The sequence below is a fragment of the Neovison vison genome, chromosome 4 (genome assembly GCF_020171115.1).
Source record: "Neovison vison isolate M4711 chromosome 4, ASM_NN_V1, whole genome shotgun sequence".
NCBI lineage: Eukaryota > Metazoa > Chordata > Mammalia > Carnivora > Mustelidae > Neogale > Neogale vison.
In genome coordinates, this window is record NC_058094.1 from 211,804,140 (window position 1) to 211,830,144 (window position 26,005).

Consider the following 26,005-nt stretch of genomic DNA (forward strand, 5'->3'; position numbering starts at 1 on the left):
TAATTTACAAGTTTTTACAGGATTTATTTTAATCTAATCAGCACTCACAAAATGGCACCAGAAAATAAGGAATTAAAGCAATCTACTTAAAGAAGTTGTGAAGGAACTCAAATTTAAATCATTAATTGAAACATTAATGATTAATAAACTATTTCTATACTTAATATTTTATGTCAAAAAATCACACTACAACCATCTTAATGGGATAACCTAAAAAAAAAAAAAATCCAAATGAAATGGTTTAAGCATGCAGGGGCTACATAGTGGATGTGTGAGGAAGCAGCTGTATGTAAACAGGATATAATAAATTGTTCCATACATTACACTGCTCTTTATTCAATGGAGGAACTCTATATTCTAGTTCCAAAGGCCCATCATCCTAACAGCTCATTGTCTAACTGATTTAAAACCGGAGAAGTTTGTAAACTAAATGTTTACAATGATTTTTCATTGTATTCATTTTTACAATGAGTATAAAAAAATTTTACAATGAATGTAAAAAAATTCATTTTTACAATGAAATTACTTTGGTCATTACAAAAAACACAAATGAATAACAACAAACACTACAAACCTAAAGCCCAATATATGAAGCGACACAACCAATACAAAATAAAACAACTGCCCCAAGTCTTTAAAAAACAAAACAAAACACCTACGGATGAATACAAAAGGAGAAATGCAAAATTATTTCCATTCCACAGTCATCTATTAAAGTAAAGCCTGTGCCTCTTTAGTCCTTCTTGAACAATGCTCAGAACATGGCTGAGCACACAAGTGCCTCAGTGACTAGAAGCTGACACTCACCTCTCAAGTTCAGATGGCACACTACCATCGGCTTCCACACTGAGCGATTAAGAGAAATATCATAAGCCACCAGGAAATTCAAACTGCCACCATCACTTAAAATATGTACACAAACAAGCATTTCATAGTAAGTTATAGCCTACGTAAATAAAGAATATTAACTTTAAACACAAATTCTCCAAAGATTTTGGTCCTAAAATAAAGGAGGTAAGTGGTAATCATTCTGAGCAGGTGCCCAGATCTACTAACCAGGAGCACATGGCAGAGGTCATTTTCAAGTTATCTTTTATTTACTAAGTTTTAGACATGAAAATCCAAGTAAATGCTTGCTATTCATTCCCACAGTGATAAATGAAAAACTTTACAGGAAGGACTCCCTGTCCACACAGAAAGGTAGTACTATAGGATGCAGAAGTGCACGGACTCCGTAGGCGTGGGTTCAAATCCCTACTCATCACTTACTAGATAGAAGCTTGGGCAAGTCCCTTAACCTCTCAGTTTTCTGGTTTATCAAGTGGGGTAACAGAGGCAGGGAGGATGAATGACTCAAAATACATAGAGTGCTCAGAATAGTGCCGAACACACAACAAATACAAGGCAACATCACTTAAGATTTTTTTAATTTTCTCATTTTAGTTGAGCAAATAGGTCCTATACTCGGAAATGGTCTTCACAATAGATAATATGTGATCCCAGTGCGCATATTCTATGTGGTTGGCATCTATAAACTGTGAACCAAGTTTCCAAAGACAAACCCTATCCGCTTCTGGATGAGTGGGATGCAAAAGAATATGGATTTTCTCAACAAAATATTTCACAGAAACTTAACATGAGGTACTTGCTTCTTAACAGTTTTCTCCAGCCTGGAAAGGAGGGGGGAGGGGTTATTACTTAAACATCAAAATGTGCCAACGTTTGGAAATATTAGAACGCTGAGAAAAAATTTACACCTGATTTACATCTATGTCGCCCACATCGCTCGTCAACTCACGGCTCTACCGGCGAAGCTGTTAAGGTCAGGATAGGAACGAGGGGGCCCTCTCCGTATATTTTTCCACTGTTTCCAAAGTGAACTGCCATAGAAGGATCTCCGATTCTTCTACACTCTTCCTAACACAGCATTCGTTACCAGCAGGATCAGCAGATGGCTTCCAGAAGGGCGAGGACTGAGGGCTGAGCCAGGGTAAAGCCCAGCCTACGTGGACCACCATCATAAATACGGACTTCTGGACTCAAGGAAATGGACATCAGGCCACTGCCCACTCACCTTCTAAAACAGAATCAAAACTGCAGCCATCCAACAAATGCTGTGTGGACAAGTATCCTCCTCACACACCAAGCGTCCAAATTTGAGAGAAAATTATCCTGACCACAGGTTTCTCATACTAAGACCTAATAGCATTAGGGCCTATGAAGGTGATTCCCCGGTTCTCTCGGAAGGGAAAGGGGTAGGGAAAAGGCTGACAGAGCTCTACATTCCTAATCCTAGCCCTAACCAGATGGCACTTGAGTCAGCTTTCTTCTGGAGTCCCTTTGAATACACGGGCTTTCTCTGAATAAATGTTTTACAAGATGATGTGAGACAGTATGATTCTATCACCTCAGCAATAGTTGGTGCAGGGCTAAGGGGCGGTCCAGTTCACGTCCCGTTCTGCTGCTGACTGAGAAACTTCACATATGTCTATTTCAGTCATCTGTTCCTATAAAGGGGTGATAAACTACGAACGCCATTGTCAGTGTTACGGGAGGAAGGATAAATGGTTTAGAGAGCACATTCTTCTGCACGTACTGGTAATGCAGACTGTACGTGCCGGTAACGCAGAAACTTCAACAGAAACTACTAGAACCACAGAACACTCAAAAACTAATTCTAGAAACTTCCCATGTAGAAACCAACTTTAGCACAAATTACTTCAAACTCTAGGCTTCGTGGGAGAAAACGCTGTAATTACTGTCAAAAGAACTGTGAACAAGAAGCGGTTGAACATCACTGCAGCTATTACAATCAATAAAAAAGTTACAGATCTCCACGGCATGCCTGACTGATTCTGCTTTTCCAGGTTTAATATTCCCACCATGGAGAAATGGCCTCTTAAACAGAATTCAGGGTAGGATCCTACAACAACACGGCATCGGTAGGAAAGAAAATTGGCTTTGGAAAAAGAAGAGATGTAAATAAAACCGACTGGATAATCCAGTGTCCTATAACGACTGGATATAGAAAGCAGTCATCTCGATTAAAAACTGAAAAGTGCCATTTGAAGAGAAAAAGAGGAGAGTGGCAGATGGCGAAAGATTCCCATAGCCAGTACATCCACAGCACTTCTAATCATCTTCCAGGGAAAAAGTAACAGGTGGCTACGGCGAGGTCTTCCTCCTGCACGGAGAACAGCAAATGTAATAGAAAAGGGATACGTATAAAACAACAGCAATGCAGTATGCATTAAAAAAGGGCTTCAATAAGAAAACAATTCTATTACATAGGGATTTTTATACTACAGAAGGAGCTCTTAAATGTGAGCAGACAATGCCAACAAGCCATCCGCGATCCTTCCTGGAGCCAGACATGGGGACATATGCCCACATCACAGCAGAGTGGTACATGTCACATCTGGACATCAGATGAAAAGTGATGACTCAAATTTCTTTCATCACCTTATTTGCAAATATTTCTCAGTCAGAAGTGAGATTCATTTGCCTGTGACAGTTGAGTGCCTTGAGAAAATACTGATCAACTGATCTTTTAAAAGTCACTTTAGGGGCACCTAAGTATCTGCCTTCAGCTCAGGTCATGATCTCCAGGGTCCTGGGATCAAGCCCCACATCAGGCTCCCTGCTCAGCGGGGAGCCTGCTTCTCCCTCTCCCACCCCGCCCCCTGCTTGTTTCCCTCTCTCACTGTGTCTCTGTCAAATAAATAAATAAAATCTTTTTTAAAAAGTCACTTTAAAACTACACTTTTATAATACACCATTGATAAATATCAGTTATAAACAGCACTTGTTCCCTGAAAAGTGATGATTTTTTAAATTGTTATGCACCTAGAGATTATACGCAGGTTGAAGATATGCAATTTCATACATGTGTGATCTGTGTTTACAACTGGAAAGTGATATTCAACACTACACTAATTTAAAGGTTTGTAAGTATCTATAGTCTCTAGTTAATGTCTTTTTATTTTATTTTATTTTATTTTCAATTAATTTATTTTCAGAAAAACAGTATTCATTATTTTTTCACCACACCCAGTGCTCCATGCAAGCTGTGCCCTCTATAATACCCACCACCTGGTACCCCAACCTCCCTCCCCCCCGCCACTTCAAACCCCTCAGATTGTTTTTCAGAGTCCATAGTCTCTCATGGTTCATCTCCCCTTCCAATTTACCCAAAAGCACATACCCTCCCCACTGTCCATAACCCTACCCCCCTTCTCCCACCCCCCTCCCCCCAGCAACCCACAGTTTGTTTCGTGAGATTAAGAGTCACTTATGGTTTGTCTCTCTCCCTATCCCATCTTGTTTCATGGATTCTTCTCCTACCCACTTAAGCCCCCATGTTGCATCACCACTTCCTCATATCAGGGAGATCATATGATATTTGTCTTTCTCCGCTTGACTTATTTCGCTAAGCATGATACGCTCTAGTACCATCCATGTTGTCGCAAATGGCAAGATTTCGTTTCTTTTGATGGCTGCATAGTATTCCATTGTGTATATATACCACATCTTCTTGATCCATTCATCTGTTGATGGACATCTAGGTTCTTTCCATAGTTTGGCTATTGTGGACATAAACATTCGGGTGCACGTGCCCCTTTGGATCACTACGTTTGTATCTTTAGGGTAAATTCCCAGTAGTGCAATTGCTGGGTCATAGGGCAGTTCTATTTTCAACATTTTGAGGAACCTCCATGCTGTTTTCCAGAGTGGTTGCACCAGCTTGCATTCCCACCAACAGTGTAGGAGGGTTCCCCTTTCTCCGCATCCTCGCCAGCATCTGTCATTTCCTGACTTGTTGATTTTAGCCATTCTGACTGGTGTGAGGTGATATCTCATTGTGGTTTTGATTTGTATTTCCCTCTAGTTAATGTCTTTTTTTTTTTTGTCTTTTTTTTTTTTTTTAAGATTTTTTTTTTTTTTTTTTTTTTTATTTGAGAGAGAGAGAGACAGTGAGAGAGAGAATGAGCGAGGAGAAGGTCAGAGAGCGAAGCAGACTCCCCATGGAGCTGGGAGCCTGATGTGGGACTTGATCCCGGGACTCCAGGATCACGCCCTGAGCCGGAGGCAGTCGTTTAACCAACTGCGCCACCCAGGCGTCCCTAGTTAATGTCTTTTTAAAGGTATAATCTGTTTTTATTTTTAACAAAATATAGCATATACATGTATATGTTATAAAACAGACCGTTCTTGCTAGAAGATTCTCAGGATTTTCCAGCTCCACCGATTCAGCCGAGCAAATGTTTGTGAGTGCTCACTATGTGCAAGGCACCACACCAGGTAAAGGGCTTCAGACTTACATATTTTCAGTGTGACACTAAGCCACTAATACCGTTTTTCTCCAGTGGATTCTTTACTCCTTCCTTTCCCAGCCTTTTCTTCCAAAGGCAGAAAACAACTAATAATAAAACTGAAATGAATTATGAGTTTAAACAGAAGATACCATCAGTGTGAATCTCACTTTTACTGTAAGAAACTGTAGGCACAAATAAGCTTTAAGCCCTTATTTGATGACATAAGCCCTTACCTGATGCTATAAATTTTAATAATCAATGAACTGTGTTATACTCTAACTTACCCAGATACTGACAAAATTTATGACTAATTTATTAAACCAAATTAATTATTTTAAGTCTTACAAATCTCACAAATTTAAGGTAATTTTCCAAGTCATTAAAAATGGGGTAAAATTTCAACTGATGTTCATCGAAAAACAGCAAGCAAGTCATCTTGGTTGATGTAGTTAGTTACAACATCACAGAGCTATTCCCTTTCTTCCTGGTGTCTTAAGAAAGGTTATTAAAACTGAAACACTTTCATTCGCCTTTATAGGTAAAGGGGTGAAATTCAAATGCCAACGGCCAGAGGTCAGAAGTAGTCACATTTTTCTTGCTGTCAGAGATTGACTCTTGGAGGTAGGGTGCAGAAGACCACATTTTCAAAGTCTATACTCAAACTGTAGCATACCGTGTCCCTGCCATACTGACCTGCTACCGCTCCAACACAGTATGGTCAGCTGTAATCCAAAATAGGCAACACAGAATAACAGCAAAAACAGACTGCTGACAGGGGCATTTAATTTACTCTTGACTCCCAATACACCAAAGAACTATTCCATCCATGAGATGTTGTGGTAAGCAAAACTAGGATTCCAAATTAGACCCATCAATTTTAGCATGTGTACTAATATTACATCAGTGATTTGGGGGGCATCAGTTTGTCAACTAAGCAAATCACTGCAGATTTTCCTAAGACAGAATCAGATCTAAAGTAACCTGAATTGAGATTCCATGTGTAAATGTTTTCTTAGATATGGAAGAAGAAAGAAAGAAAGAAGCAGAACAAGCAAAGAAAGGGTACACTACATAATCATAGAGCTCACAACCAGCTGCATGGTCACTGGTCTTAGAAGAGCCCTTCTCCTAATAAAGCAACTCTTGTTTATTTTTTTTTAAGATTTTTATTTATTTATTTGACAGAGATCACAAGTAGGCAGAGAGGCAGGCAGAGAGAGTGGGGAAACAGGCTCCCGTCTGAGCAGAGAGCCCGATGTGGGGCTCGATCCCAGGACCCTGAGATCATGACCTGAGCCAAAGGCAGAGGCTTAACCCACTGAGCCAACCAGGCACCACATAAAACAACTTTTAACGAGGCTACATCTGCATGTGAGACAGAGTGGAGAGTTAAAGGAAAGGAGTTCAGGTACGTTTTCAATGGCCTATTGAAATATCTTCTGTCTGAACGATTCCTGGACGGGATCTACATACGTGTGGCATTGCCAGGCACCGTCAAAGGCCTTCTGCACCAGGTGGAACATGAGAGAGACACGCGGGAAATCCCTTCCGAGCTGGCACACCCGCACATTGTGGGTGTGTGGGCTCTAATGGCAGGATATGGATCCAGGACCACCGTCTTGCATGTTTTCCCCGCCTGAAAGCATCTCACTACTGCTGTCTGCCACTCGGCAGTCCTGCACAGTTGCCGCAGCCAGTGCGCAACATCAAAATTTGCACAACTGGTGTTGGCAGCCTGGAAAAATCGCAGGAATGACAGCGGAACCATCTTTTATAGAATGCTGTGGTGCCAAGGTTTCAATGGCACAGAACAAGAACATCAGACCCTGAGTCCAAGAGTGATCCAGAAGAATCTGACCCAAAGTGAGCAAGTTTTAAGAAGCCTTTAACGCTGGGTTTCCCACTAGCAGCAGTAGTGACATGGTGAGCCAGAAAATTCTTTGTCTGGGGTGGGGACGTGGTTACCTTACACATTACAGGCTGTTCAGCAGCGCTCCTAGCCTGGATCTGCTAGATGCCAGTGACACCGAGCAAGTTGTGACAGCCAAAAATGTCTGCAGACATGGTCTCATGTCCCCTGGGGTCCGAAGCATCCCCCCTGAGACCCAGAACACTGCCTTAACCTATTTATTTTGCTTACATTTTCCTTTTTCATGGATACACAAGTTTTTAAAAATTCAAATGAAATCCTAATGAGGTCTTTCAATAAGATTTCTAAGAGATAAACCATTATTGCTATAATTTGCAGCAATTTTTTTCTTAGTGGTATACCAAATGCTTCCTAAAATCAATAGTATCTTCAATTCAATGAAATTTAGCCACCCAACATCCTTTCTCCTTTGTTGTGAAACCTCCATCCTGATTTCCTTTTATGGAATTACTTCTTCCCCACCGTGTACAGTTTCAGCAGTACCCAGTTCTTCACTAGCTAGTGGGTCTCTCGTCTTCCTTTTGATTCTTTTGAGCTACCCTATATGCTTCTCAAAATGCTCTTGCTTCCTAAGTTAGCCAGAGTTAAGTTTCAGTCTTTCAACCAAAAACCCAACTGAAACAAAGGTCCCTCTTTAAGCTAGCCTGATAGAAGACATTTTAGATTTCTCTGCCAGAGAGTTCACCAGCTTAGTAAAAATGTTACTGTTCCCTTACCATTCCCTACATAGGCAGAGTGAATGGGGTACAGATGAAACCAAAATTGTTTAACACAGTATGATGGGTCCTGTGGATTCATTGTACTCTTCTCTGTTTTTCAGTGTGCTTTAAAATGTCCATAATAAAAAGGTTATACAATGATAATAAATATTCTATAAGGAATAAATATGATTTCCAAAGTCCTTTTTGCACAAATTTGGCTCCTTACATATATGTGTGTCTATGTGCCAATCTTAAATGCTTGAGAACTCACCTACCAGTATGTGGGCACCTGAGAGCAAGGTAAGACTAGTAATCAGCATGTATACAAGTAACAGAACAATGGCCTAAGGAACCATTCTCTAAAACGGCATACAAAGCTTTATTCAATTAAGGCTACAGATACAATAATGTATCAAATGCTTCTTGACTCCAAAAACTTGCTTTTAAAAGGCCATACATAGGGGAGCCTGGGTGGCTCAGTCGATTAAGCATCTGCCTTTGGCTCAGGTCCTCATCCCAGGGTCCTGGGATGGATTACTACATCGGGCTCCCTGCTCAGCAGGCAGCCTGCTTCTCCCTCTGCCCCTTCCCCATTTGTGCTCTCTCATCTTCTCTCTCTCATATAAATAAATAAAATCTTTTTAATAAATAAATAAAAATAAAAGACTACACATGAAACTTTCTTCATGTGGAGCTCCTGGATAGCTCAGTCAGTTAAGCATCTGACTCTTGATTACGGCTCATGTCATAATATCAGGGTGGTGAGATCAAGTCCCACATGATCTCTCACTCCCTCAAGATTCTCTCACTCCCTCTCCCTCTATTCACCGCCCCCTCCCCGCCCCTGCGTGCTCTCTCTCAAAAAATAATTTTTTTAAGATTTTTTTTTTTAATTTGACAGAGATCACAAGTAGGCAGAGAGGCAGGCAGGAGGGAGGGTGGAAAGGGGGAGCAGTCTCCCCACCAAGCAGAGAGCCCAATGCAGGCCTTGATCCCAGGATCCTAAGATCATGACCTGAACTGAAAGCAGAGGCTTTAACCCACTGAGCCACCCAGACACCCAAGAGTTTTTTTTAAATGCTTTTTCTAAATTTTCTTCTCCAGTAGAAAGAGAAGAAGAAAAAAAAACTATTGATTCTACTAAGAACTATCATATAGACACACACTTTTTGCCAAGATTTGACAGCTGGAAGTTTTCATGAAGAAGCCTTCAAACAAAATTTTTTTATATAAGAAAAAATAATAAAAAGATTGTACTACCCTCTGTTCTCCTTAAAGGTGGCAGAAAATAAATTCCTTATCAATAGTCATTTGTCCAGTTTGCAGAGAGGCTGCCAACCCCAGTCCACATGAGATATGAAATTGGATCTCACTGGCACCTTTTATTCATCTCATGTACCCTTTACCCTTCCACAGACCACAGCAGATCAAATGGGAGTTGAATAACAAAGGGGGTAAAAAAACCATAAAACAAAAACCAAACACTGCAGTAAGGCATTACTATAACCAAAAACCTGTACTGTATGGGGAGGAAGGAACACAAAAATCCTATGTGAAGTACAATAAGCAAAGTAAATATGAGAGTCTAACCAAAAAAGCCTTATTAAAATAAAATTCAATTAAAAATAATAAAATTTCAAAGACAAGAAATTCTACCATAACGTATCGATTTTCTTTGCTTCTTAATGAAAATGGTCTGAAATTTTTTGAATATTTAAACTTCACTCTCTAATTATATACTCCATCAACCTAACCCAATTAAATAATTATAAAGTGCTGTGTAAGAAACTATTGAAATACACACAGACCCTTTTAGCAGTACTAATTACATCTTGATTTTTTAAAACCCTAAGCCATGAGCCTTCCCTATTTCCTGAGAAAATGGTGGTCTAATCTAATACTTATGTCCTTTTCCAGACATTTCAAGCAAATTAGAGATAGCTTAGCACTCTGTCAAAGGGAAAGAAATATTAGAGAACATTTTCAAATCCCTCAGTTTAGAAATAAAATCTTGAAGGCCCAGGTTATATTATACGTTGAAGGTCCTGTGGTCAGTGAGGACTAGACTCCATTTAGCTCTCACAACAAAATAGTTAAGCAGCCCAAAATAAAAACAAATACATAGGGACGCCTGGGTGGCTCAGTTGGTTAAGCAGCTGCCTTCGGCTCAGGTCATGATCCCAGGGTCCTGGGATCGAGTCCCACATCGGGCTCCTTGCTCGGCAGGGAGCCTGCTTCTCCCTCTACCTCTGCCTGCCTCTTTGTCTGCCTGTGCTCGCTTGCTCTCTCTCCCTCTCTCTCTGGCAAATAAATAAATAAAATCTTAAAAAAAAAAAAAAAATACATACTCGGCATCCACACGTGGTAGGCATGTGCCTAGTATTCACAGCAGAAAGACATTCATATGATTATATAATAAAAGTCTGTGCTAAATGCAAATTTCAGAAATAGCACAGATGGGAAGCACTTGACTCTATCTTGGATTAAAATGTATTCACATACTTTTATGAATAAGGATATACTTTAAATCTTTAAAAGTAGTATTTTTTACTAAAAGAAAATATTATCATGCTGTTTTGAACATTGCTTTTCTCCAATTTATGGCCTTTCCACATCCTTCTGAATCAGCACATAAGGATCTACTTGACTGTGTAGTATTCCATTGCAGGCATATACCATGATTCATTCACCCAGTCCCCTTAATGGGCATTTGGATTGCTTCCAGTTTTCTACTATAACAAGAACACTTCAGTGAACATTCTTTCAGCTGTTAGTAGTATTAGTAATGACAATAATTGCATAGATGTACAAAAGACTAAAATGTTCAAGAATGGGACAGAATTACGGAGGATTTTAAATTTCCAATTTTACATATTTCCCCAACGTCTTCGGCTTTTTGAAGTGAGTACATTACTAATGAGAGTTAATTAGTGTTAATATGGACACTATGTCAAATATGACATTCATCATTAGCTACAATATTGTAAGCTCTAACACCCATTGTAGACCATACAATTTTCAATCATAAATGCGTTTGTTGGAAGAAACTCGTCTAAGAAATGCCTGGAGAATCCCCAAGAACTACTTCTCACAGAGTAGGAAACTTCTCAGCAGTCATGTAGCTAAGAACCACACAAGAGATACAGTGGTCACACTCAAGTGTGGGAAGAGGGTAACGCTGGGCTTTCACAAGCACAATCCAAAACTGAAAACGGCCACATTCTCATGCTCAACACATCCCGAAGTGCAGCCAAACACAAATAATGAGTCTTATTACAATCCTTCCTCTCCAAAAATGTTTTGTTATTATGACAAGAGGGCAGCAAAATCGCTCTCACAGACCACAAAACTCACCGTTTCTGGTTTTCAGACTCTTTCCTGGCTTGCTCCAATGCCAGCTCTTCAGCCACTCTTCTCTTCAGTTCTTCATCAGAAACTAGGATCAATAACGAGTAGAAGGAGAGAAAATCAGCATTATCTTAAAAACAAAAGCAAGAAAACACTCCAGAAGATAAAGCTGAGGCTAGATCTTAATGAACAAAGTTCTGCCCATTAAGTTCTGCCCATCTGGTCAGTGTCTCCTTGGAACTACCTAAACCCTGTAGAAAAGACCAATTAGTGCACTTCAGGAGTAATTTAATCGAAAGTTCCCTGGAGACCTAGAAATTTCCACACCTGCCAAAATGTATAATAAACTCAAGGAGGTGCTTACTGCCCACTGGGGACTGAGCCATTAAGTGTAAATTCTTTAAAATGATGTCGTATCATTAAAGTCTGACAATCATGTATAAGGGGAGGAGAGGCTTAAGAGAGGGACTTCAGAGAGGAAAATGACACCAAAACATTCCCATTTGATAATTAAACACTTCAAATTTTTTTTTTTTTTTAAGTAGGCTCCACGCCCAGTGTGGAGCCCAATATGGAGCTTGAACTCACAATGCTAAGATCAAGAACTGAGCCAAGATCAAAAGTCAGAGACTGGACCCACTGAACCACCCAGGTGCCCCATATAATTAAACACTTTAAAAAAAAAAAAAAAACCATTTATGACAGTAAATCATTTGTAGTTGTATTCATCTTCCCACGACTTATAAAAAAAGGCATTTATGATTTATGAACATTTTAAAGCCATATTTTTTGGAAAATATGTCATTCAACGTCAAGTGCCAACAATTGCAGAGAGACACAGAAAAGTGCTGAGAAGACAGCTGGAGGTTTCTAAATACCTGGTAACTTGATTTGAAACATCTGGTCTTTCCAAATGGAAGATGTTGTATGGTATGTTTTATAAAGATTCTTACAGCTATGATAGCAAATAAAATAGACAAATTTTATATATTGCTTAAGACCCATCCATAAGAAATAAGCAGAGACTATTTCCGCTTTACCAGGAACGCACTACCTCAAATCATGACCAAGAAAGCACCAGAAAAACTTGGAAGGATCTAAGAGTACACACAGGACTTAAGAAGTACTACAAATGGTAGAGCCTGTTAGGTGGAAAACCAGGCAGACACTTTATGTGATGATCTCCGTGTTGTAACTGCCTTGCCTCAGGGCATATGCAAAAACTGAATTATAATGGAATATGAAAAACCTTAAAAATTTAGCTGACACTGGGCAATAACAATGAAGATATGGAAAAGGTCATAAGGACCAATTCTCCTAGGTATGGATTATCAGAAAACAAAAACACCACCAAAGGACACCATCAAGGTGAAAAGACAACCCACAGAATGGGAGAAAATACTGGCAAATCCTATAGCTGACAGGAGACTTGTAACCAGAATACACAAACAAAAAGACAACAAAATTTAAAATGGGCAAAGGACAGAAACAGGCATTTCTCTAAAGAAGATAAGCACATGAAACACGGCTCAATAGCATTTATCATCAGGGAAATACAAATCAAAACTAGGATGATATACCAGTTCAAACCCAATATCATCAAAAAGACAAGCGTTAACAAGCGTCAGTGAGAATGTGAAGAAACTGGAACCTTGATACATTGCTGACAGGAATGTAAAGTGCTGGGGCCACCACAGAGAACATTTTGGCAGTTCCTCAAAATGCTAAACACAGCTGCCATGTGATCTAGCAATTCCACACTTAGGTACTGTATATACTCAAAAGAATTAAAAATATTTATGGTAGCATTATTTGCAATATACCAAAAATGAAAACAACCTAAATGCCCATCACTGATGAATAGATAAACAAAATGTACATCCATCTCAAAAAAGCTGTAAAGAGAAAAAAGAAAATAATATAAAAACAGAAAAATGGGGCGCCTGGGTGGCTCAGTGGGTTAAGCCGCCGCCTTCGGCTCAGGTCATGATCTCGGGGTCTTGGGATCGAGTCCCGCATCGGGCTCTCTGCTCAGCAGGGAGCCTGCTTCCCTCTATCTCCCTCTCTGCCTGCCTCTCCATCTGCTTGTGATCTCTCTCTGTCAAATAAATAAATAAAATCTTTAAAAAAAAAAAAAAAAACCAGAAAAACAAAAAAATGGACAAGGAATCAGAGAAAGGAATCAATACCATTGGAGGTCTAATCCAAACTTGGCCATCAACAATCTGGAGGACCTGAGAAGGAAGTTACTAGCCTCTCTGTACAGTTTTCCTCAAAAGCCTGTTTGTTCTCAACTGGATGTTCTCCAGGGTCCCTCTGATCTATATACTACACCGCTGTTTGGCTTCTCTCCTACTTCACAGTCTGTAACATGAGAAAGATACAAGTCTTGGCTTTGAAAAGGTCACAGAAAATCAAGAACAAAACAAGAAGAGAGAATTTTGTCTGCATTCAGGCAAATCTTAAAAGACTTTTTCAGTATTCAAGGTTTAAAATAATACAAACATCAGCAGAGACACTACAGACGGCAACAGCTCAGCAAAAAGTCCGAACAGTCTTTGTTTTTGCATCAGCAAGACTTTGGATCAATCAGGTAACCTACCTGAGTTTTGATTTTTCTCATCCAAAACCAGGACCCACTGGGTTATATGGGGGTCAGTTGGCTATGAAGTTCTAGACTATGTACTCCACAAGGTGACAATTTTCACATTTCCAGCTACTTCCCATAAACAAGCAAAACAACATCGCACATTTTTTCAAGCTGTTCACAGCTGGTAGCTCTAAGTAGCAGCAAAACCTGAAACAAATATTTAACCCAACTACTACGACACAAACTGTACTCTTGAGTTTCCCATACCAGTTAGAATCTACGGAGAAAAAGGCTGACACGCACAATCACACAGCTTCCCCCTCCCGGGACTTTTTCAAATTATCACGGCAACACTTTTCTCAGGCCAAATTCAGTCGAAGTCTCGATCACAATTCAAGTGCATTTCATTCAAACAATTAGAACTAGGCTTCAGGGAAACCTCAGCGTACAAGGTCTGAGTATGCAGCAATGGGACTGGTTTTCTAAGTGAGCCAGTAAGTCTCCAGGTCTTCATGGTGCATTTCAGGCTATTTATACAGGAGCTCCCTACTACGGGAAAAGCCAAAGTCCGCAGAGAGCTTTTTAAGGATGATGCGATAAACCTAAAATGGAACAGGAAGGACTCCATTACCAAATGGCGACCAGCTGGGAGGCTGGGAAGGAAGCCACGCAGGAGAGACTGCAGAGAAGGGAAGTGTAGCTTTAAGGCTTATCTTATCCTCTTTCTCTGTACCATCCTGCCTATCCTGTGAGCCCCTCCACCCACCGTGGGTGAGGTGGAGAAAAGGATGGAGGTCACTGGAGGTGTCACCTAGGTAGGCCACAAGGGAGAGGGGTATGGACTGAGAAAGCACCACAAAGGGATGCAAGGGGCCAGAAACTCCGGAGGCCACTGAGGAAGACGTGCCCAAGGGACCCACTGGTTGACATCACTTTCGGTCGGTAAAGAGATCAAAGCACAGCTGTCTTTCTAACACCCCAGCTATTTCTGGAAAAGAAAAAAGAAAAAATTACAATATTGGGTCTCACGTCCAAGGTCACAGCTGAAAAAGTAATTACCTTAGCTACAAGGGAGAATTTAAAATAACAAAAGATAAAACATGACCTAGCATAAAGAGTTTAAAATCTAAAATAGCAAATCAAAGCCAAAGCAGAGAAATAAACCAGTACAGTAATGGGTTTTGAGCAAATCTAAGTTTCATGTTATTTGTTTTTAAATCAATAGAATAGAGAAAGCAACAATATATTATTTCTTCTGATGGGTCTTGTCCAAAGCACAGAAGGGAAAAAGATATACCATGTGGAGGCCACTATTTAAAATGGCCCTTCTGAAAACACTCTTTTCAGTTCCCAGGATCTGAACATTTTCTCAAATAAAACTGTTATTAAATTAAAAGGTCAGTGTCTCGGGATGGGCTACTTTAAGAGAAGCTCAGGAAAGGCCAACCTTGCCTATTAGCACACGGAGTTTCCAAGCAGATCTTTAGGGATTGGCAAAGTTTGTGAAATGAAAAAAAGTAAAAAAGAGAACTGTTCAAGCCACATAAATCAGATTTGCCATGGAAATCTGCAAACCTATTTCAAGCTCAGTAAGTATGTTTCCACAGCTTTGACATACATACAACACTTTGCTTTTAAAATGTGTTAAGACAAAAGGGTATTTTCTTCACATACTTGAACCCTATACTTGAAAAAAAAACTCCTCAAAAACCACTTCATTGTCTTTCTCAATGGCAAATGTATCTTAATGTATACAAATGCTAGCATTTTCTCAATTAGTTGTAGATGACCCAACACTGACCACAGAACATGTGAAAAAAAACACCCAGTGTTTCAACTGCATGGTTATAGCAAGTTTGGCCCTAAATCCTTTCTTTTCTTTTTCTTTTTTTTTTTTTTTTAAGATTTTATTTATTTCTCAGAGAGAGAGAGCACAATCAGGCAGAATAGCAGGCAGAGGCAGAGAGAGAAGCAGGCTCCCTGTGAGCAAGGAGCCCGATGCAGAACTTGAACCCAGGGCCCTGGGATCGTGACCTGAACCGAAGGCAGCTGCTTAACCAACTGAGCCACCCAGGTGTCCCCCTAAATCCTTTCTTTAAAACTATTACTTTTTTTTAGATTTTATTTATTTGAGAAAAACAGAGAGAGAGAGCACAAAGGGAGAGGTAGAGGGAGCAGCAGACTCCCCACTGAGCAGAGAGCCCAATGTGGAACTCGATCCCAGGTCCCTAAGATCATGACCTGAGCCAAAGGCAAACACTTTATCCAACTGAGCCACCCAGGTGCCCCTTTAAAACTATTACTGAATATAATAAATATTTGTATGGTTGAAAGCAGTTCATGATTCCTAACAAATTTGTGTTTGTTTTTAGTAAACACCCTTCTAAACAAATGTTTTGGTTAGTACACTAATTCTTTACTACCTAGGAAAATCTTTTACTCCTCTTGGCCACATTCTAAATTTCTAAGAACTTAAATCCTTTAGAGATTCTAAGAATCTGAATTTCTCAGATTCAGTTCTCAGGGTTCAGGATTAAATAAGAAACTCCTACTTATTACAGAGCCTAGTATTCCTAGGAATAAAATACCATGTTCTTAATTCTCAGAGAAAGTGTAGCTAAATTCCATTTGCTTCGCCGGCCTTCTATGTTATACGACTTGTGTCCAAATTGCATTTTCAGAAACTTCTTAAACTAGGCCAAGACAAGGAAGGAAGAAGTGACAAAAGAGATTCACAATATTCAAGATAGTTCCTTGAATGGAGAACAGACCCCAAACGATGGAAGAACTTCATGAATGTCCCATCATCTATGCAAAAAAACAAAAAATTGAAACTGAAGCTATGATTCAAGATTTATACAGATTCCCTGAACCTCAGGGGACATATCAATGTCCTTTGTAACATGGACATGACTAGGACTTTCCCTTCCCTTCATTTCCCTTGCAACATCCTTACACTATAATTCCTTCCCCAATTACAGTATTTCTTAAACAATCTCCAAAAGTTACTTAATAAAAATGATGGCTTGCCTCTTAGGAAAATGTCAGGTCCTCTGGGATCTTTTTCTTTACTCCAGTTCTCTTTCCGGTTTTACCATTTGCTGATACATGTCATTCCAGACTTATAATGCTTATTATCTTCATATGCCAGTTTAAAAACACTGAAGGGAAACTACAAAGATCTGCTCTAAGAGGGACACACATGTAGGTAACTGCATAACACGAGCAGCAGATGTTACAAAAAGACTGAGGCTCTGCCAGGATTGAGACAGCTGAGCCCCAGCTTACACCAGGAGACACAGCCAAATTAAATTTTCAGCTCCATAGAAATACCCATTAATCTGATAATTTCAATAAATTCATTAATACAAAAAGAGCACTGATTGTTTTAAATAGAATAATGGGAGCGTCCATGCAATCAATGAAATACAGCACAGAGTATATTGGAACTCAATGACTCACAGCATGGGTTGCAGGATAAATCCTGTCCCCCTTCTTATCTTATAAAAGGTACGGGGTTTGACTGGGAAAAGAGTCAAAAGATAACAAGGATAAATCTCTGAGGTTAAAAAGAAACATGTAACGGTTTGCCATTACCCATTTGTGGCACCATTTACTTGGCAGACAAATAAACCTGATTTAAACACACACACACACACACACACTCAACACACAACACAGGGGAGTATACTAAGTGTGATGTTCAGTTGACAGTTACATTCATTATCACCCAAGGATAATGTATCTTAAGACTGCCTTCAAACAAATGCCGTCTGTCGAGATACCTGGCTGAGTAATTGAGGCCACCTATACGACACAGTTAATGACAGTGTTAGAATGAAAATCCATAAATGCACATTCATAACCATAAATATTGAATCAGAAGGCACAGTGGTACAGAGTGTGGCCACCTAAACATTAGCAGCATCAAGGTAATGGCTTATTTCGTTATATTACTGCTGCTCCATCGGGATTTATATACCTTTGTAAATTTCTAATTTGAACGGCACAATATGCAAATGAAGTCAACTTTATTGTTTCCTCCACAACCAGCACTCGCGGAGACCAGTTCCACGTTCCATTCTATGGGAAAACATGCATCAATACTACGCCACAGAAGCAGAAGAGCACCAGAGAAGCTCATCAGTCACATGCTACAGATTCCACATTTTTAAGTAGATAATTCATAAAACCGATATTGAGAACCAGGTACATCTAGTATTTCATGTCTCAATATCCTGAATAATAGTTGCAAGACCTCACAAAGCCTCAAGGAAAGTAAGATCTATAATTTAAATTAAAAAATAATAATTACCTCTGGATATTGCTTTTTGATGCATAGCTTAATTTTTTGTGTTTCATAAATGGATGTGTTTTGTTCACGGGGGATAAAACTATAAATTAAACAGTGTTAATTCTCCAACCCCAAATAAAGAACCAAGACCACCCAAACCTGTTTCCATTTCGTTTCGGTAGTCCTGAGCGTGGCCATACTCAAACATTTCTTGGAAAGACCCGTGAAATGCAAAGAGGACCGAGCTGGAAACGAAGGGAGTTCCCCTTTAATGTAGGCTTTGCCACAATTGCTTTTTGTGATTTTGCTCAAAATCACACTATTGCTCTAGGCCATGGATGGACAGTTCATCTGTAAACTTGAAGGCCCAAACGAGAAAAATCTCTAAAAGCCAAAAGCCCTTCCCCTGAAAACACGGGTTAAATGGGAACCTCATGGAACTGAATTCATGCTTAAGCCTCCACTTCCCCTAAAAGCCCACTAAAATGAAGGTAAAGGAATAAAAGAGTACATCACTGGCAACATACATGGTCAGTTGCTTGAAGTGACACTCCTCATTTGGAGAAACTGTCGGATACCCACCCAGAAAACTACCAAAAACAGCCTCTAGGCTTCACAGACAATGCAAAACTAAACGAGGGGAAAAGCAACGTTGTGCAGGTTATGACCGATGTTCAAAAAGGATGTACTAATTGTTTGATCTGTAGAATCCAACATCGTCGTCACATAAAATAAGTCATCAACTTTTGAGGTTGGGAAGATTTAGAACAAACATATACAATGTAAAAGCACATACAATGAAAGTAAAAAGTATAACAGCTCCTCAAAAAAGAAATTCAAGATAAGCTCCCCTTCCCCCAGCCCACCCCACCCCCACCCCACTGCCACCATCACCAGGTTTCTGCTCCTGGAACCTCCTTTCAGAAAATCTGGAACCAGGGTGCCTGGATGGCTCAGTGGGTTGAGCCTCCAATCTCTCTCTTTTTTTTTTAAGATTTTATTTATTTATTTTTTTAAGATTTTAGTTATTTATTTGACAGAGAGAGATCACAAATCGGCAGGCAAGAGAGGCAGGCAGAGAGAGAGGAGGAAGCGGGCTCCCTGCTGAGCAGAGAGCCCGATGCGGGGCTCAATCCCAGGACCCTGGGATCACGACCCCAGCCCAAGGCAGAGGCTTTAACCCACTGAGCCTCCCAGGCGCCCGGAGCCTCCAATCTTGATTTCAGTTCAGGTCATGATCTCAAGGTTGTGGAGTTAAGTCCCATGTCAGGCTTTGCACTCACAACGGAGAATCTTTCTCTCCCTCTGCCCATCCCCACAATCCCCACCACCCCGAACTCGCATGCCCTCTCTCTTCTATCTCGCTCTCAAATAAACAAATAGATCTTTATTTTAAAAAATCTGGAACCACCACTACGGACAGTATAATATTTATAAAGGAGAGATGGATGGGTATTCATTATGAACTTCCTGTACTAGCCATAGGTTTCAATGCTTAAGCTCTTCTATGGCCAACCATATGAACTTATTTTTGTTTATTTTCTTCCAAATCAAGTAACCCCTAGGAATAACACAAACTAGGGAAATCCATCAATTCACTAGATAGGAAATGCACACTGACTTAATCCTATGCTAGGCCTTGTAACAGATGAAGGTATATGGTCCCAACCATCAGAGATTATAGCCTGAGTTAGTAAAATTGTGCTCTTGAGGTTTACCAAGGTTTGCAGCAGTCATGGAGTGCTTCATGAAGGAGGTGGGACATGAGCAAGGACCTACATTAGGAATGGAAAAGAGGGGCGCCTGGGTGGCTCCGTGGGTTAAAGCCTCTGCATTCGGCTCACGTCATGATCCCAGGGTTCTGGGATCAAGCCCCGAATCAGGCTCTCTGCTCAGCAGGGAGCCTGCTTTACTCCTCTCTGTCTGCCTGCCACTCTGCGTACTTGTGATCTCTGTCAAATAAATAAATAAAATCTTAAAAAAAAAAAAAAAAGAAAGAAAGAAAGAAAAGAAACCCCCAAAAAGCATGTTTGTAGGAAGAAAAAAAATAGAAGGGTAAATTACGCCTAATCATGAGGAGGCCTGGAAACCAAGCAGAAACTGGGATACAAAATGTTTAGAAATAGGGCACCAAGAACAGTTATTACAATATGGAAATAAAGCAGGGCACCTGGATGGCTCAGTTGCTTAAGCATCTGCCTTCAGCTCAGGTCATGATCTCAGGGAATGGGTCCTAGGTGAGGCTCCCCGCACAGCAGGGAGTCTGCTTCTCCCTCTGCCCCTCCCCCTCCACTCATGTTCTGTCTCTTTCTCTTTCTGTCTCTCTCTCAAATAAATAAAATCTTTAAAAAAACATACAGAAATAATGCAACCAAACAGGGTGTTATAGGAAATTTATTCTGGCACAGGTCTGCAGATAAACAGGATGGGGAAAGCATATGGCAATGAATGAGAGGTTCTGAAAGTGTAGCCTCATCCCCCTAGGCTGACCTCTCTCCCTTCCCATGGAGCTGCAGCACCAGGAACTTCAGCCCCAGCCCAGACCCATAAATCAAATATGGGGGGGAGGGGGCAGCACTCCATGTGTTAACAAGCCCTCCAGGCAATCCTGATGGTCGCTCAAATTTGAGATAGTGGCATGGGGTGATGAACAACCGACCTGAGCTTAGGATACTGGCAGTAAAGACATCGTGGAAGATACAAGAGCTTCCGTGGAGAAACTGATCCTCCATGACTGACAGAAGGAGAAAGAAGTCAAAGGTGCACCCAGATGCCAAGAAATTAATACCCATGATGGTCAATTAAGAAGGAGAGGCTGTTTGGGCAACAAGGATAATGAGTTCCATTCCAGACATAGTCAATTGAAAGTAATGGTAGAATCACCACATGGAATTGTAGGCAATTAGATATTTGAACCTGAAATTCAGATTTGATTTGCGACTTGGCAGGAAATACTGACTTGGGAATGACTATTACAGAGCTGAGCTTAGTGAATTCTGGAAAAGAAAAAATGCATGAAGGGAAAAAAGTATAAGGATTAGGCCTTAAAAATACATCAGAAGAAGGAGGGGAGTGAAAGAACAAACACCATTAGAAGCAAAGAAGAAATGGAATGGAAAGGAAGAAATGAACCAAGATACCATGTGCACAAATGATAAAGAGATTTCATCTCCTGCGCCAATTCCAATCAACTGGCAGTAGCTGCTTGGGGTGCTGGTGTGGAAGGACTCCACGGCCAATTCCAGGTTCCGTGAATTACAGCCTCCGCTGGGCACTGGAGAAGATCTAGCAGCACAGCTAACAACTACCTATTATCCCATGGAGTGCATGGAAATCGGATAGTGTGGGCATCAGGAGTCAGTGGGAAGAGCAATGGAGGGCAGCAGTGATAGGCCTCTCCAACAAATTTAGAAATAAAACGAGAACCAGGTGGAAAATTTATAAATAAAAGATGATTTTCACAAAAAGTGCCAATCTGTGCATGCTTTAAGGGCGGCCATAATGAATAATCTACAACAAAACTGTAAGAGGCTGATGAATGCTAGTTGTTGTTTCTGGAGAGTAGTTGTGGAGAACACAACGTATACATTACTTGTTAGGATACGGTAGTTTAAGGTACAGGAATGAAGCCCAACTAAAATTTATATATTATATTCCAGTCCACTTTCCTCATTACCACCCTGTTGCAAAGTTCACAGTGCAATTTTTAAAGTATATTTTGTAACAGTGAGATGGAGTGGACAAGCCCACTTCATGTGCTAAAAAGCTTTAACCAAGACTAATGTCCTTCCCTAAATAATTTGCTTTGGTAAATATAAAGTCAAATACCACTCCAACACTTAGACTTATAAATCAATCCTCCCTCTTCCTATTGTTATGAACTAGTGTGTGCTTTTTAGCAAGAAAAATTGTATTTTATCCAAAAATCCATTAATCACTAATAAAATAAGTGATTAAGTAACAAATAAACAAAATAATAGGATATTTAGTTCTTTAATTTCTGACCAACATTATTTTCTCAGGGAGTCTTTAAATTATCTTTGTATGTAATCAAAGCCCAAGAAAAGAAGACTCGAAAGCCTGAAAATAAAAGCTACCCTCTAATCCACCTAACTGTCCACAGCTCTGGGAAATCAACGGACCCCAATCTCAAGACTTTTCTTCCCTCGAATGAAAATAAAATGTCTGGCCTAATTATGGCCCTTTTGAGAAGGAAGAAAACTACAGAGTCCTGTGTTAGATACTGACCCACTACTAGCCAGTAGAAATAGTAAGGGACCACAGACAGACTTCTGGGTTCCACTGCCTGCATTTACAGCCCATCAAGTGGAAGGTGCCAAAAGGGCCTATTTAACACCCGAGCTAACCACTTCAGAACAATGGCCTCTCCTGGGAAGTTTTTAAAAAAGCAATTCAGATTTAACAACCATGCTTAATTCATATTTTATTTATGGTACTTCAAATATATTAAAACTGTGAGAAAGCAGAATACACATCAGTATTATATTTTTCATTAAGCTGTAGTGCAATAGCCTGAGCTTTGTTTTTTTTTTATTTAATTCATACTGTGATAATTAGATCAGCCTCTTTTTTGAAGAAAAAAATGTATCGATAGCCGTGTTATTTTGTTCTTCATCTAAAGTAACAAATCTCTACTTACTGTAAAGAAAACAGAATTTCAATGTAGTCATCATCTCTAGTAAAGGAAAAATGCGGAAGCTGTGAATCAGCTGATCACAGCTGCTTATTATACCGTCTTTAAGACACGAGACTTCGGGGATGCCTGGGTGGCTCAGTCGGTTAAGCCTCCAGCTCTTGATTTTGGCTCAGGTCATGATCTCAGGGAAGTGGGATGGAGCCCCGTGTTGGGCTCCACACTGGGTAGGGGCCTACTTAAGATTCTCTCCCTTTCTTCCTCTCTCTCCCTCTCCAAAAAAAAAGGGGGGAGGGATTTCAATACCAAAGGTCTTGTTCTGTCTTTAAATCCAAGAATGTATTTAACCTTTTTCTCTAGGAGTAAAATAAATCACCCATAGTAAAGTTAGGCTGAGCAGAAGATAATAGTAAAACATTTATTGTGATTATGTATTTATCATGATTATATATTCCTAACAATCCACAAATTTCCTCAATATCAGTGTTATACAGAGAAAGACAGTAAAACACTTTTCTCATTCAGTAACATTTCACTTTTATAACTTACACTGTGCGCTATGTAGGTTTCAGGATGTAAACTTTTAGAATACCCAGGGCTGTCCAAGGTAGTAATGAAAACAGATGCTTTCTTTGAGACCAGTGGTTTTCACCCTTACCAGATACAATGCTGCTTTCTTTCAGCAAACATTTTGTAATATGCCCTTTACTACCCTGAAAACAAACAATAATTTGACACAAAAAAATTTTTTTTTGATGTTCAACTCTTTAATACACTTCTTGATTTTCTGTGTACTTTTTCTATCAATTATTGAGAAAGAAGTGTTTAAATATGACTATAATTGTAGGTTTGTCTATTTGACACAAAAATTTTTAATCACTGTAACACCCTAAGTGTTCTATTAGAAAAAAAAGAAGAAAAAAGAAACTAATGTGTAATAAAATAATGGCTTTTCACTATATAAATGCTCAAACCTAACCACACTAGAAGATGTATCAGCCTGAATCTTGAGTTTATATATTAAGTCACCACAAAGGCAACAGCTTTCACTATTGCTACCCAGCAGCTACATTCTCAGAAAATTCAGTATATCTTAAAACCATGCAGAACAGACAGTCAGCTTATATATTAAGCTCTGGGCTGAGTAAGCAGGTTTTCAACTGCATGAATTTCTGCTGGGACATTCAGAAAATTGAGCCATAGGACAATTCTTCAAGGGACAGAACTCTCTCAGGCACTGCAGGACCTCTAGATCCCTGCCCATACCACTCAACACCAGGAGCTCCCCGAAGAATTTCTAAAATACCCACCTGGGAGTCCTGTGAATTGTGTAAGACTGATGACTCACAGACCTGTACCCCTGAAGCAAGTAATACATTATATGTTAACAAAAATAAAATTTAAAAAAGATCTAGAACATTCCATTGTCTCAGAAAACTCTCCTGGGCTCCTTTCCAATCAGTTCTTATTTTGCCTCCCCCATCCCCCACTCCCAAGAGCAACACCCACTGTTGTCTTTTATTTTCATAGAAAAGTTGTTTTGCCTATTCATGTACTTCATATAAATGGCATCACACAGTAAAAAATAAAATAAAATAAATAAAGTGCCCATCTGGAAGCAGTGCTGCCCCACCACTGAGCATCATTGTTTGAGACTGAGCTAGAATATTCACTCTGGTACAAGAAAAACATGGGAAACCTAGCTACTTTGTGGTGTGTATGACCACCACTGATAGTCACAAATAATGCACTGATAGTAATATGAAGTTTCCAAACACAGATAAAAATTTGCAGGGGGCTGCAAAAATTTTTTTAATGCTTTGCTCCAAGGTGCACAAGCATTAGTACCTTCCTCTCTCTTCATACTCACTAAAATCACATTTGCCCAGTCCCATTCTTACACAACGCCTTGATTTTACTTAATGTATCCCAAACCACTTTCTGTCAATCATTGACTTGTCTAATTTTTTTCTCCCGATGCCTCAAGATAGGTCCTCAAAGGATGAGGGCTCCATCAGGAATTCAATGGAAATGGAAAGGCGGGTATAAATGGCAGCCGAGAGACTCCAGCTCATTTGTTAGACCTCAAGAACACACAGATACAAAATGATACCCATCTACCCACCAACTGTTCTAATGTTCTCATTATTAAAAACTCACAGACATTTTCAGGTTAATGTCTTTAAGAGAACAACTTCCCCAAACATAGCACGCTTCCCATCCATAGTGTCCGCATCTGATGATGATTCTTGGCCAACTAAAACTCTATGTTTCATACATGACAATATAAGTTGGCCAATTAAAACTCTATGTTTCATACATGACAATATCAGAATTAATACCAAACAAAGTTCAATAGGCCATATCATTTTTGTATTCCAGGAAAATGAGAAAAGGATTTAAAGTTACTCACTCTAAACTGACTAATAATAATTCACAGAGAGACTTTCTTGAAATTAAGGAAATGAAGGTTTAGTAAGGAATAATTTCTCTATAAATACCAAAAATAAATTGGCTTTCACTACAGCATATAATAGAAAACTGTCTAGCATAAATTATAGGAAGGCAGCAAGAATGAGTACAATCCAAATATGTAAGATACTTTAAGAAAAATGTATTTATGTCATTTTTAAGTACCTTTAGCAATTGGACCCAATCTTTTAAAACATGTTATCAGGTAAAGGTCCCTAGAACTGTTCTAACAAAACCAATAATTAGAATACCAACTTACTGTCTGTAAATAGCAATTTCTAATGTACATGACAATTTCATAAAATAATTTGCTAAGTAATTTGAGAATTTCCCACAAGGAATTTTCTTACCAAACCCTCCCTCTCTTCCAGCCCATCCCCCACCCTGCTACGCTAAGTAAACATAAAGCTTCTCTAATTTCGTGACAAGTTGTCATTTAAATGAATCCAAATTAATTTTACTGCATCTTTTAACATTTTTAAGTGGCTTTAATATATTTTATCCGTAATACAGTTTATAAAGGATTTAACAGTAAAAAATAAGATATATATGTAATATAAAAATATCTTTAATAGTATAAAATGTTCAGATTTAAATTTATATGCATCTGAAGCATGACTATGAAATAATGAAAATAGTATAAAAAGTCACACATGAAAGATCTCCATTTCGCAATCACAACTATTGTGCTTGTGTGTGTG

General features: G+C 39.5%; 1 protein-coding gene across 3 annotated transcripts in view; it reads right to left on the reverse strand.

Moving 5' to 3' along the window:
- The window catches only part of CHCHD3 (coiled-coil-helix-coiled-coil-helix domain containing 3), a 278,293-nt gene that overhangs the window by 209,694 nt on the left and 42,594 nt on the right, over positions 1-26,005 (reverse strand). For all 3 annotated transcript variants that reach the window (XM_044246586.1, XM_044246584.1, XM_044246585.1), the window contains exon 3: positions 11,301-11,382. In XM_044246586.1, coding sequence (XP_044102521.1) covers positions 11,301-11,382 — 82 coding nt within the window. The remainder of the gene's footprint in view (positions 1-11,300; positions 11,383-26,005) is intronic.